Source organism: Aspergillus nomiae (assembly GCF_001204775.2).
Source record: "Aspergillus nomiae NRRL 13137 chromosome Unknown contig00077, whole genome shotgun sequence".
Taxonomy (NCBI): Eukaryota; Fungi; Ascomycota; class Eurotiomycetes; order Eurotiales; family Aspergillaceae; genus Aspergillus; species Aspergillus nomiae.
In genome coordinates this window covers 85,180-97,784 of record NW_015378132.1, presented here as the reverse complement: position 1 = coordinate 97,784, position 12,605 = coordinate 85,180, and the positions used below count along the sequence as shown (strand labels likewise).

The 12,605-nt window shown below is 49.3% G+C and overlaps 3 protein-coding genes across 3 annotated transcripts; all 3 read right to left on the bottom strand.

Moving 5' to 3' along the window:
• Positions 1–387: 387 nt before the first annotated feature.
• ANOM_004075 (RanBP1 domain protein) lies at positions 388–4,948 on the bottom strand (the record flags this gene model as incomplete). Its single annotated transcript, XM_015549332.1, has 2 exons — positions 388–4,558; positions 4,824–4,948. The coding sequence occupies 2 exons, from the start codon at positions 4,946–4,948 to the stop codon at positions 388–390; spliced, it is 4,296 nt and encodes a 1,431-aa protein (XP_015408504.1).
• Positions 4,949–6,438: 1,490 nt separating this feature from the next.
• Positions 6,439–6,917, bottom strand: ANOM_004074 (SCP2 sterol-binding domain-containing protein; the record flags this gene model as incomplete). The annotated part of the gene is made up of 2 exons (XM_015549331.1): positions 6,439–6,602; positions 6,677–6,917. Coding segments are annotated over 2 exons (405 nt in total), but the record flags the coding sequence as incomplete, so codon positions are not given.
• A 1,235-nt stretch (positions 6,918–8,152) lies between these two features.
• Positions 8,153–11,925, bottom strand: ANOM_004073 (putative SWI/SNF family DNA-dependent ATPase Ris1; the record flags this gene model as incomplete). The annotated part of the gene is made up of 2 exons (XM_015549330.1): positions 8,153–8,283; positions 8,347–11,925. The coding sequence occupies 2 exons, from the start codon at positions 11,923–11,925 to the stop codon at positions 8,272–8,274; spliced, it is 3,591 nt and encodes a 1,196-aa protein (XP_015408501.1). The 3' UTR covers positions 8,153–8,271.
• Between the last annotated feature and the right edge of the window lie 680 nt (positions 11,926–12,605).

Below are 12,605 nucleotides of genomic sequence, written 5' to 3'. Positions count from 1 at the left end.
AAACAGATGAGTGCGATGGCGAAACAGTAACACCGGATGGGAAGAAACAAGACTCAAAATCGAATTAGAAACGCGGTGGTGCTAAGACAGGTCCCAGAAATCGTAAGGTCTGAAGTACAATATGACAAAAAGGATTCGGCGCTGTGAGGGATTGGACTTGATCATGATAGCTGGAGAAAGAAGCAGAAAGCCATACATACGGCGTCTGAATTTGAACATGTTCCAACAATTGCTTTTATAAAACAGGCGGGGAGGAAGAGAAACTATAAAGTAAAAAGGCCATAATACATCACCAGTTATTATCAACCTGGAAAGAAGAGCATCATGATGGTGGTTGATTGCATCCAATGTACCACGTTTGTTCAGAAAGGAGAAGAGTTCAGCCAACTAAGTCTTAGTTTCTTCCATAGCAGACCCGAGGCGTTCCGCTTCCTCTTTCTTAACCCGGATTGCCCATTGTTCCGGAGGTCCATCGGCTTGGGGTACAAGGAAGTGCACACTGGTGCCCTTCACAGTGTAACTGATTTGCTTGACCAGTGATGCGTTGAGGACAATGTTGCCGCTTGGGTCAGCTCTAAGGATAACACGGCCACGAGAGGTAGTGCGATCCTTCAAGACACGGAGGAATCCCAGTCCCTGGCTGTTCCATCCATCTTTAGTGAGCTTCAAGCCACGGCCTTTAGTCTCGAACACAACATCCTCATTCTCTTCACCGGCCCGACTTTGGGCAAGGTTAACCTGAGGCAGAGCCTCAGCCGCATCACCATCTCCGGACTCCTCGGCTCCCGTGTCGGATGCAATTCCAGGAGTGGACGCGCGGCTGGCAGCAGCAGAGCTGACAGTGGACGGAGCCAGGAATGATGGCGGTTGCGCAGGTCCACCAAAAGTGAAGCCAGGCGAGGGGGACCCAGTAGCAGAAGATGCAGATTTGGTAGCAGGTGCCGCTCCGAATAGTGTGGAGAATGGCTTGGACGAATCGGCAGCCGACGTCGCGGATGCGGAATCAAGCTTCGAAGTAGAAGCCGCATTTGTGTCACTGGCAAACTTAATGGGAGAATTCATTTTCCAGGTATTATCAGTACCGGCCTTTGCGGCGCTTGGAGCGAAGATAGATGGGGTGCCTGCAGCAGGGCTAGGCGAGGGAGAACCAAACAGGCTGGAAAAGGGGTTCGGAGTTGCGGGCTTCGAGGTGGGAGCATCATCTTTCTCGGCATCAGACTTAGAGGGAGTCGGGGCAAATGGATTTGGCGTTCCCGGTGAGTTGAACGAGGACGCATACTTGGAAGAATTGAAAAACGTAGAAAGGGGCTTTTGTTCCTCGTCGTCCTGACGCTTCGGCTTTCCGTCTTGCTTGTACTCGACACGGTCAAACAAGCTACGACCGCTCGCGCCTGTATCACTGGCAGATTGCTCGCTTGTAACGGTCTTATCTTGCTTCGACTTTTTCAGAGCCTTGGTCAGATCACCGTCGTCGCTGCTGTCGTTGGCAGAGTTCTCAGCGCTACTGCCGGCATCGGCTTTAGACACCGAATCTTCGTTGCTTTCGTCTTCGCTTGCGGGCGCAAGGGATGTATCCTTGGACATATCCTCTGGCTCATCACCAGCGGCAGACGCCTCCTCGGTGTCATCGGCGTCGTCGTTCTCCTCAGCCTCAGAAGGTGTTGCTGACAAGTGACCAAATATGTTGTTGGGCGTGGCTGATGAGTCGGTCTTCTTGTCAAATATTGAAGCACTAGGAACCGAAGTAGATGCCTTCTCCTTCTTATCTGAATCACTTGTGTCCTCATCTTCAAAAACAAAACCCTTTCCAGGAACAAACTTCGAGCGTTTCGCAGCTTGAGACTCAAATGCCTCTTGCTTTTTCCGGCGTTCTTCGGCGTCTCTTTTCTCCCATTCAGCCTCGTCTTCTTCATCGGAATCGAAATCTTCCGCCTTGCGCTTTTCCTTCTCTTTTTCAGCATCCTTATCTACCTGTGCCTTGAACTGGGCGAAGAAGTTCGTTGCTCCAGCGCTGAATTTGGGCATGCCAGGAACAGGGGCTGGTGCAGCGCTAGCTTGCTTATCACCTGACGGCTTTAGGACGAAAGGATTCGAGGTAGTAGGAGTGCCATTAGTAGAGGCATTGGATGTTGGCTTAAAGGAGGAGGCAGATTGCGAGAACAGTGACGTCGATGTGGAGCTTTCCTTTGTGGTGGTCGAGGCTGCGAAAAGAGGCTTAGGAGGAGAAGAGATAGGCGTAGTGGAGAACAAAGCAGGTGCATCGGAGTCTGGGGTAGATGGCCTGGCGGAAGAAGTTATGGATTGAGTAGAGTTAGGCTTAGTTGGCTCATCACTTGACTCAGAGGTTATGGATTTTGAAAAGGACTGTGCGAAGATGCTCGCCGTCGTGGAGTCTCCGTTGACACGCTTTCCTGGCGAAGCAGTGGTCTCATCCTCATCGGCCACCTTTCTCTTGCTGGTGGTCGGAGTCGCTTGGCTTGCTCCGAAGATGTTGGTGGCCGGAGAGCCAGTCACGGCTGTGGCTGGGGCGGGCGAAGAGCTTTCTTTGCTAGAGGCAGGCTTCAGACCGAAGGGCTTGACCTTTTTAACGGAATGATCATCGGCAGTTGCACTTTCGTCTCCAGCTTTACGCTTTTGGGGCCCAGCTGGCGCTCCAATTGTGTCACGAACTCGCATGTAAAATTGCACGAGAGCATCAAAGTCGTCTTTAGTAGGATCCAAGCGATTCACTTCGCGTTTGAAACATTCATTCAACATGCGCATGCGATACAACATCTCCACTTCTTCCTTGCTTGCCTTATCAAGATCAGCAGGAAGTCCAGATGGTCGTATGTCCTCAAAGCTTGTTGCCGAGCTCTTTTCAGTAACAGAAGCCGATGAAGTCGACGAGTCCGTACTTGTGCCATTAACCTTGAATGGGCTTTGAGAAGGTGCCGGGGCAGTCACAGCTGGAGCTTGGGTCTTATTTCCTCCAGTAGGGGCGGGGAACAACGGTGACTGCGCGAAAAGACCAGAGGATTTAGAAGCATCCGATCCTGATGTGGGTGCCGAGAAAAGCGGTGCAGGAGTGACCGGCTTCTGTGGCTGACTAGATGCCTCGCTAGATGTGGAAGGCTTTGGTGCGAAAAGGTTACCGAAAGCGTTAGCAGAGGGCAGCGACTTCTGCTCCGTGGAGGGCTTCTGCTCTACATCTGGCTTGGCCGGGGTAGCTGGTTTTGGCGCGAAGAGGCCGCTAAATGGGTTTCCTTCGGCAGGTTTAGATTTGTCCTGCTCCGCACTGGAAGTGCTCTGCTCTGCAGATGGCTTGGGGGCAAACAAACTACCTGTAGACGGAGGCTGGAATAGGCCGCTTGACGGAGCCGATGGAGCTGCAGAACTTGCACTCGTTGAGAACAAAGACGGGCTACCGGTGGAGGGCGTAAATTGGAAACCAGTCTTAGATTGAGACTCCTCGAGTTTCTCCTCTTGCTTTTGTTTGGCCTCCGAGGCCGGTGCTGCGGTTGATGAAGCGGGTGTGCCAAACAAGTTTGTGGACTGGAATGGATTCTGGAATGATGAGGTGGGTTTAGCAGACGATGAAGCTCCGAAGATAGACGGTGATGGAGCGGCGGTGGTGCTCGAGGCCGCGGGGGTAGATGAAGCGGGAGCAGGAGTAGAACCAGGTTGAGTAGTCGCGCCAAAGAGCGAGGTCGATGGAGTTGACTGCTCCGTGGGCTTAGCACCAAAAAGAGGCTTGGGTGTCTCGGCGGGTTTTGATGTGGAGCCACCGAACAAGGAACCAGCCCCAGAGCTAGCGAAATTCGTGGAGGTTCCGAAGCCAGACTGAGAGGCACCACCGCCAAAAATAGGCGGCTTTGACTGCGCACCGTTGTTCTTTGCATCAGGAGATGTCTGCATAGACTCGCCAAAGGCAGTGGACTGCCCGAATGGGGAGGGCTTATTCGAGGCCGATTGGCCGAAGACGTTTGTCGACGGAGCATTGCTGGAAGCACTGTTCTGTCCGAAGATACTGCCTGTGGTAGCGGGAGCTGTCGTTGCAGGTTGCCCAGAGGATCCACTAGTCGTACTGCTGCCAAATAAGCCTCCAGTGGTGTTGTTTTGTTGCGATCCTGTTCCAAAAAGCCCTCCCGAAGGCAAAGGTTGCTGGGCTGGGGCCGAACTACCAGCTGGGGGAACATTGAACATGTTTCCCTTGAAGCCAGAGAAACTGCCTCCATCGGACGACTGGTTGGTGGAACCAGTAGTCATGCTAGCAAAAGGATTACTTGATGTCGATCCTGATCCACCAAACGATGAAGAAAAATTGAATGAAGACGAGCTACTTCCACCGGAACCGAAAGAGAACGGTGTCGATCCGTTTTGGGTCGGTTGACTAGGATTTGAACTGGCTCCGGGGAAGCTCTGTGACTGGCCAAATGAAAACCCATTTGAGATTGGTTGGGGCGCAGACGGTGTAGAGACAGCATTGGGGTCAAGAGAATTGAAAGGGCCGCCAAAAGACGCTGTTGCACTGGGGGCAGCTGTGTTGGGACGAGTTCGCCTCCGAACGTCCTTAATCCTATCCAAATATGTTAGAGATCCAATATAGTGGCTAGAAATATATGCAAGTCATCATATACGCATATTGAAGGGCCGAGGACGGATGAGTTCGAGCACAATGCGATTTACAATGACAAGGGTATGTTGAATAAGATTGCTGAGTAGGACAAAGTGGCACAATGAAACAAAGATAGGACACAATTAATCACTTTGAGATATGGCAGGCTGCAGGTAAAGGCCAACAATATGGGACAGATCGCAAACGTAGGTCTATATCCACTTACTTTCTCTGCGCCATCTGCGCAGCGGTTGCCCGCTGCGGCTTTTCATCTGGTGTGCTGTTCATATTGAAATCAAACAAGTTGGAATCCTTGTCCCCCTGAGGGCCCTGGGCCGATCTTTTCGACATCTATTGTATTAATAGTCCCCCTGTCTAGGCTTGAAATGCCTCGGACAAACAAATAATAGTTGACTTCGCCCCCTTCCTAGACCTGTGTTCAAGCCCCTTCACTCGGATTTCTCATCCACAATGTGGGCGGTTTGATCGTGTTGGTCTTCTTCCGGGCAGCTAGTGCTTTACTCTTGGTTCCAACTGAGGGATCCAGCGCCGATTGTCACGACGATTTATCGAAGCGACCGGCGCACGAGTCCGAGAGACGGGAGAGTAAGTATGCGAGAGACGATCCGGAAACCGTAAATGACAGGACCTCTCTATCGTCGCTTTCTAGGTCACTAGATATTATTCTAGTAACTGTCACGTCTCTTCCCGGATTCAGTGAGATGGATAAGGCCGGGACGCTGGCGCGCTGGGTAGGTGCTCCGGAGATCGATCGCGACGTGCGCGAGGCAACGAGACGGGAGTTAGGGTGAGGAGGGATGAGAAGGCAGAGCGGTATAAATACAGCGCTCTCTAGGATATCAAAAGGGCAGATTCCTTGCTTTTGATATGCTCTGCCTTGGATTGGGATAGTCGTGGCTCCGAACGAGCTTCGTTTCAGTTTGCCTTCACAAGAGGCTCGCGACTTTTTTTGACGGGGAAAGTCGCCCATGGAAAAAAAATACAGTCACGTGAGGATGCAAGGCGACCCTCTTGGCAGGTTGACAGGCCACTACTAATAGTATGGCAAAACACCCGAGAGAATGCAATATCATGCAAGGAAATAAATAAACAGTCGATATTAATGGCAGATTGCGATGCTTCGTATATGACAGCTGCACTTGGAGGAGGGGTGATCTTTTGGAGGGGGTCTCTCATGTGGATTAGTACCATTATTCACTACATAAACAGACAACCCTGTATTGCTTACCATGGGTGTTACATACTTGCTAACTATGTACACATCTGGGTATGTATGCACACAATCATATCACCCTTCGCATCTAACAGTGGGGAACAAAAATATGTGTATATATATTCACACATCAAAATTATCTCTACAGGGTGTCTAATGGTAGTAGTGGTTTTCTCGAGTCACCGTTTTGATGTCACGTATCATGATGTCAACCGGATATTCGTAGTAGAATATATTCCGGGTATGCCATATTAACATCTAAGTGATTTCTTGTCGGTGGCAACGACAATCACAAGACAAAGCATACATACATGTCAAGGAGCTATTTATTTATTTCTGTAGTATCCTAAATATTTAGTACCCAAAAAAGTCCACCTATACATTGTTGTTCTTACCACACCATGCCTACAGTACAGGAAATGAAAGTGATCTGCAATGAAGTCATGTCTCATACTAAGTATTCCCTGTAGCTAAAGCGAGGGTGTAAGCTTTTAGAGTGGCTTCTTGCCCTACGTAAATGAAAAGAAAAACCGAGGGGAAAAAAAAGGTTCATCAGACGAACAAAAATATACATTTAAGCGAAATACTACACAACGCAACTGGGTATCTATAGCTTGGCCTTGCCCTGGGCCTTCTTGAGGACGGGCTCCATCTTGGTCGCCTTCATGATGTTACCCTTGATCTTGAGCTTGCCTCCCATGAAGAGTCTCTGGGCGTTGGCCTTGCCGCTAACCAGGGAAGCGAAGTCAGAGTCGGAGAGGGACAGAGTCACTGTTATTCGACGACGCGATTCAGTTAGCTTCTTTATCACCAGAACAAAGGAAAGACGCCGGTGCGACACTAACCATCAGCCTTGGCACCCTGAGGAGCAGCACCCTTGCCCACAACACCTTCGTTCTTGAGGTCGAGGTACCAGCTATCTTCCTCGCCCTTCTCGTTCTTCAGGTTGAAAGAGACGATGGCCTTGGCCTTGGAGACAGCGTCCTTGCGCTCGGCAGCATCGCTCTGGAGAGCGGCGTTGATCGCGTCGAAAGCAGCGGAGGAGGGGAAAGCGTCTAGATAATAGTTATCGTTAGCGATCGACTTACTAAAATGTAGAATATTTGGCCAGTGGGGAAAAGTTGGCCAGGAGAGAGACGTACTGTTCTTGAGAGACATGGTTACGGTTTTGTGATAACACAGTTGTGAGAGAACGTATATAGTAGTGGGTGGGTGAGAGCTAGTTGATAGTTGAATAGTCGTGTGTCCCAGGGAAGAGAGGAGAGAGAAGATTTAAATAGAACGAGTCTGGGGAATTAAAAACCAGGGACGTCAAGCTTCCCCGTAGTGTTCGGGGCATGTGAATGGAGGGCGGTCGCGGAATTCATGTCTTGTCATGCGGACCGAGGCTTTACCAGCCCTTTTCCTGGCTCTCACTCCTGTGATTTCTGGTTTCTATTAAACCATTTCCAATGCATTATGCTTGCATAGCTGGAGCAATACAATTTTTGAGTTCTCCTTACAAGCCCTGGATCTACAAATTTCTCCCGTGCTGGCCAATGTCGAGGATCAAGCCGTAAATGATATTGCGCCGAGAGAATATACTGATGGAGAATCTCGACTCTGTCCACATGGTTACATGCACAAAAGCCCCGCAATTAGGATGAGAAAAGACCAACGCGAAACAGAGGGGCTGGAACCCTACAAAGAAAGATGACTACTGATTAAATTTATGGCTGGGAGGTTGAGCCCCCAACAAGAACCAGATCGATGATTCTAGAGAAACAAATGATCTTGATGAAGATCAGCATTGCCTATTGCGGTAAGCAGCCCGAACCACTGCATCACTGAGATTATGTAACTATGTACAGCACTAGTGGTATGTACTAGTTGTGGTAGTTATGTACGGAGTACGGAGTACGAATACTCTGTCCCATATTATAATTGCAAACGAGCTGCTCGCGTGCTCATGTCATACGGGAGTCAATTGTAGTCGGGCTTTTTGTTTTGTTTTTTTTTTTTTTCTTTTTCCCTTTCATCTCATTCTAATTTCTGTCTTCCCACCAACACAGAGGAATTAATTAACACAGTGTTGGTGTGATAATAAAATAAATAAGTGCACATCTCCAATAAAGGGGGGAAGACCAAAAGACAGGTGAAAAGAGAGAAATCGAATCTCAATCTCACCACAAACGACCATCTCGGTTCGATGTGATTAGCTCAGAAATTCGCCGATAAAAACATATCGCCCCTCTTAGTAGATTCGATGGACTTGAGTAAAAAGTGATTTTGGTTTGATAACACAACAGTCTATGGCAAGATATAGCACAATCTCACCCAAGTGAGAGGAATTACAGGGCGAATAGATCTTGGGTATCTTCTAGAGGATACAAATCCAATTCAATGTTTAACTCAGAAATCCGCCAACGCCATGCTGATGAGATAAAGTATAAAACCACCCCTAGTGAACTCCCTAGGTATGAAGTTAGCATTGAGCGACACGGTCAAAACGAAGGAACGGATTGGAAACACCTACAAATAAGTAAGCCAGCTCTCGGGTTCCCAGTCTAGAGATATTCTTGGAGGCCTTCTCGTCCAAAGCTCCTTCAATTAGTTCTCGTTTCTTATCCTGAAGTTCAAGGATGCGGTCTTCAACAGTGTTCTGCACGAGAATCCGATGAATGTGTACCTCTCGCACCTGTCCAATCCGATGCGCGCGGTCGATTGCTTGTTCTTCGATGTATGGATTCCAGAATGGATCGAAGATAATAACCTGTGAGGCGGCAATGAGGTTCAAGCCAGAGTTACCCGCTTTCAACGAGACCAGCATAATCCTGCAATCGGGGTTATCGGTGAAATCCAGCACTGCGGAGTTTCGGTCTCCTGGCTTCATGCTACCATCATACCGCCGATAACCCCAGCCCTGACGCACAATCGGAACTTCGAGCAAGTCAAGCAAAGACGTGAACTGACTGAAAATGATTGTCTTCTCCTCGCCCCCCTGGATACCCCGCAGAATCTCCATGGTCTTTTCAATTTTAGCGCTCGACACCCAAGTCTTCTCTAGTCGTCGGAGGTACTTGCGTTTCGATTTCTGATTTTTCGAGGCTTCTTTCTTCAGTTCAGCAAGTGTTTTCTTAGCCTTGGCCATTTTACCTTTCCCCTTGCGCCTGGACTTCTTGGGAGAGCTGTGATTGTCCTCCTCATCATTGACAATAAATCGAGTCAGGCTGTCGTCGTCATCGCTATCATCACTCTCGTCTTGCTCCTCTGCAGGCTCGGCGGGCTCTTCTTCAACTAGGCCCTGGGAGTGGTCAGGGTCATGAACCTTTCTAAACGACACATGATCGGTAATCTTCTTCGGGTCCACTTTGCCACGGCAGTTAGGACACTTCACTTCCACGGCACCGTCGTGACCCTGCCTCAGAGCCAATGACGGGTCGGAAATCCTTGAGAAGCATTCTGCACAGGTGCTATGCCCGCAAGGGAAGAAGATGATTGGGTTTTCAACGGCATCCATGCAGATGGGACATTCGAGATCATCATTGTTGCTTCTCAAGCGGATCACAACATCCTGATCGAATTCTTTCGCGTTCGCAATCAGATCTAAATCGTCCGTGTTCGCATTGAGCTTGACGCTAAAGTCGGTAATTAAATGGGGATGGCAACACGCCTGTCGCAGCCGAAGGAGTAAGACTAGAATATTGGAGTAGTTTCGCCCCACGGTTCCAGCCTCGAGGTACCTGTTGAACTGGAGTTGAGTTCGAGCCTCGAGCGAATTGTATAACTCTAATTCATCTTCACTGAACACAGAGTGCACTTTTTCTGAGATCCGTTGTGGGAGTTGTAGAATTGGTTTCCCATCAATCTTGGAGTCTTTAGTTCGCCGCAAGAGTACCGCCTTCAGAAGTACCTGAAGTTGTCTCATTGCTTTGCGCTGTGCACTAACACTGGACCCCTTGAGGGGCCGTGTGAAGTCGTGATTGAACCGCTCCAAATTGCTGTAAGGCTTGATGCGGAGAAATCTCAAGAGTGAGTGCAACTCTTCGACATTGTTCATCATGGGAGTTCCGCTCATACACCAGCGATAGGTGGCATTAAGGCGACAACAGGCGAGGGCAGCCTTTGTGTTACGGTTCTTGATACACTGTGCTTCATCAATGATTACACGATACCACTTGCTGGACGGTCCAAGACACGGTAAAGATTTGGCAATTTCCCTCAGGGTTTGTTCGCTCGCATCAGATGACTGTAACTCATCGTATTTTTCCCGCCGCTTGAGTTCGGAAGACAACGTTCCAAAGGTAGTGAGAACCACGTCATAGTTCTTCAGGTCCCTAAAGCTCACGGCTCGCTTTTCGCCGTGCAAAACATAGACCGAGAGTTGGTAACGGCCAGGCTTCAAAATTCTTCCGATCTCTCGCTTCCACTGCTGCATCAGCGCGACGGGGGCAATGATCAAAGTCGGTTTTCGCTCCTCATCCGTAGAGGGCCGGGATACCATGAGAGCAATGGCTTGGATTGTCTTGCCCAGGCCCATATCATCAGCGAGTATACCGCCTTTTTGCTCCTGCTCCTCCATCGATTTCATCCATGCCAGTCCAAGCTTCTGGTGCTCCAACAACGTGAATTTGAGAGCCTCAGGAGTCCCCTCACGGTTTTCGGTAGAAATATCCGAATCGGGCCTAATAGTCTCCAGAAGTTGTTTGATCTCTTCATTAACCTTTTTAGGATCAGCTCCGTAGTAATCACTCATCCACTCCGGCAACTTGTTCATGTCGTAGCCGGTGGGACCTGGATAAAGAGGAACCGAGCTATCGTAGGGTGAGAAGGGATTAGGATATTTCCCGAAGATGGACTTCCCCGCATGTTCAAGCAGCTCCTTCCCAGCACTGAGCCTTGCCATAGTATTCTGCAATACATGTGGGCCGTATGCGGGACCAGGTCCACCGATGCCACTCGGACCGGGCATTGACTCTAGATAAGGGTACATATTGGAGTAAGGTCGCTGTTGCAGAAAGCTGTCTTGCAATGGGTAATGCGAACCGCCGATGGAATGCTGCGACACGAAAGGACGCTTGGAGGACGGACCGATGAGAAGCTCGAAATCATGGGCTGAGATCTCGGCAATATCACTATCATCGCTGTCAGGTGTGATGGTCGGTTGGAGGGGCTGATGCCCCGGCCGGTTTGTCTCAGGCAACGGAGGCGGTACGAATGGTGAACGATAAATATCTGTGGGCTGTATGGCCCCAGGTATTGATCGATTGACATTGGGAAATGGTGTGCCATTTCTAGTCATAGGAGCGGGGGAGGGCAAAGAAAACCCAGAGTAGTGAGTGGACGAAGTGCTTCTGGCTGAAGCTGGTCGAGGCGACTCTTGCAAGCCTTCCAGTCTACGAGCATACTCCTCGTCGAGGCGTTCCTGTTCCTTGCGCTTCTCGAGCCACCGTTCAGCTTTTCGCTGTTCGTCTTGGAGCTCGAGGATATCATTACTGTCCAAGCCCAGCACTTTTCGAAGTTCATCCATGCTATCGTCAAAGCCATCATCCTGCTTCGGCCCCTGCCCCTGAAGACTACGCACAGGCAATGAGATCGGGCTAGAGGAAGGTATCTTTGTTGCGACCCGCTTTGAGGGTAACTCCAGATCATCAGTCCAGTCTGTTTCGGTACCATCATCAAGAGCGTGATTACGATCATCGTCTTCTTCTCGCCCACGCTTTCGAATGGTCAATGGCCCTAAAGGTTGAGATGACTCCGCCAGCTTCCTCGCCGACTGAAATGGCTGCGACGGGGGAGACATGGTCGACTGATCTTGTCGTAAACCCCAGGGAGAGTTTACCGGACTAGAACGAGAGCTTCCATCCAACTGGGCTCGATACAAAAATGAGTTTTCCGGACCCTGGTGGGGAGCAAAGTGACTATGTGGCGGGCTCTTTGTGGCAGTACCGCGTAGTTCTGCCAGTCGCGTTTCTAATGTTTTGATAGCAGCTAAAATCTCTTGCTTTTCAGCAACGGCATGTGGTCGTTGCTCTTCTAAGCTTTGCAGAATAACATGGTTTAACTGAAGATCTTCCAGGAGATCTTCTATAGACGCGTCAGTTGGGGAAGCCATGATGGATAAATCCAAGTTGAGAATGTGCTTGTGAGCTTAGCGCCCAAAGCTGCCACCTCCACACAAAGGCGTTCGGGCTTCGAGATCAGGGATAATACACAGCTCTGCGATGCACATGAGCTAACTTGAGGTGCGACATTAAAAACTGAAGAATGTAAGATGTGGGATTAGTGATCGCTGGAGAAGATGATGTGTAGATTGACGATCGCGCTTGGCAGCGGAAAGTGGATGTTAATTCTGACGGAACAGGGCGTAAGGGAAAAAATAGAAAAATTACAAAAATAAAAAAGGAGGAAAGGAAAGGAAAGGGGCGGGCAAATACCCCGGAACAGGCTAGAAACACAAGAGGATATAATAGTGAATGAATATTAAGAAGCTGCTGCCTGCAATGTTGACTGGTGTAGGTGCCTGTTCATCCGTAGAAGGTGTAGTTTACATTATCCGTGGCAATCAACTCAGCTCGAGATTTTTTTCTTATTTTCTTCTCCCCCTGCACTCTCCCCCTCCTCTGGATCTATCACATTATCGCATACACTTGCATATACACACCATATTGAAAACCTTTGTCAGCCTTAAACTATTAATATCGCTCATTCCTTTATATATGTATATATTCCTGGTACCGTTTCAGAGGATTTATTTGCTTTTTTTACTCTGATATATTACATTTGAGAGATCCA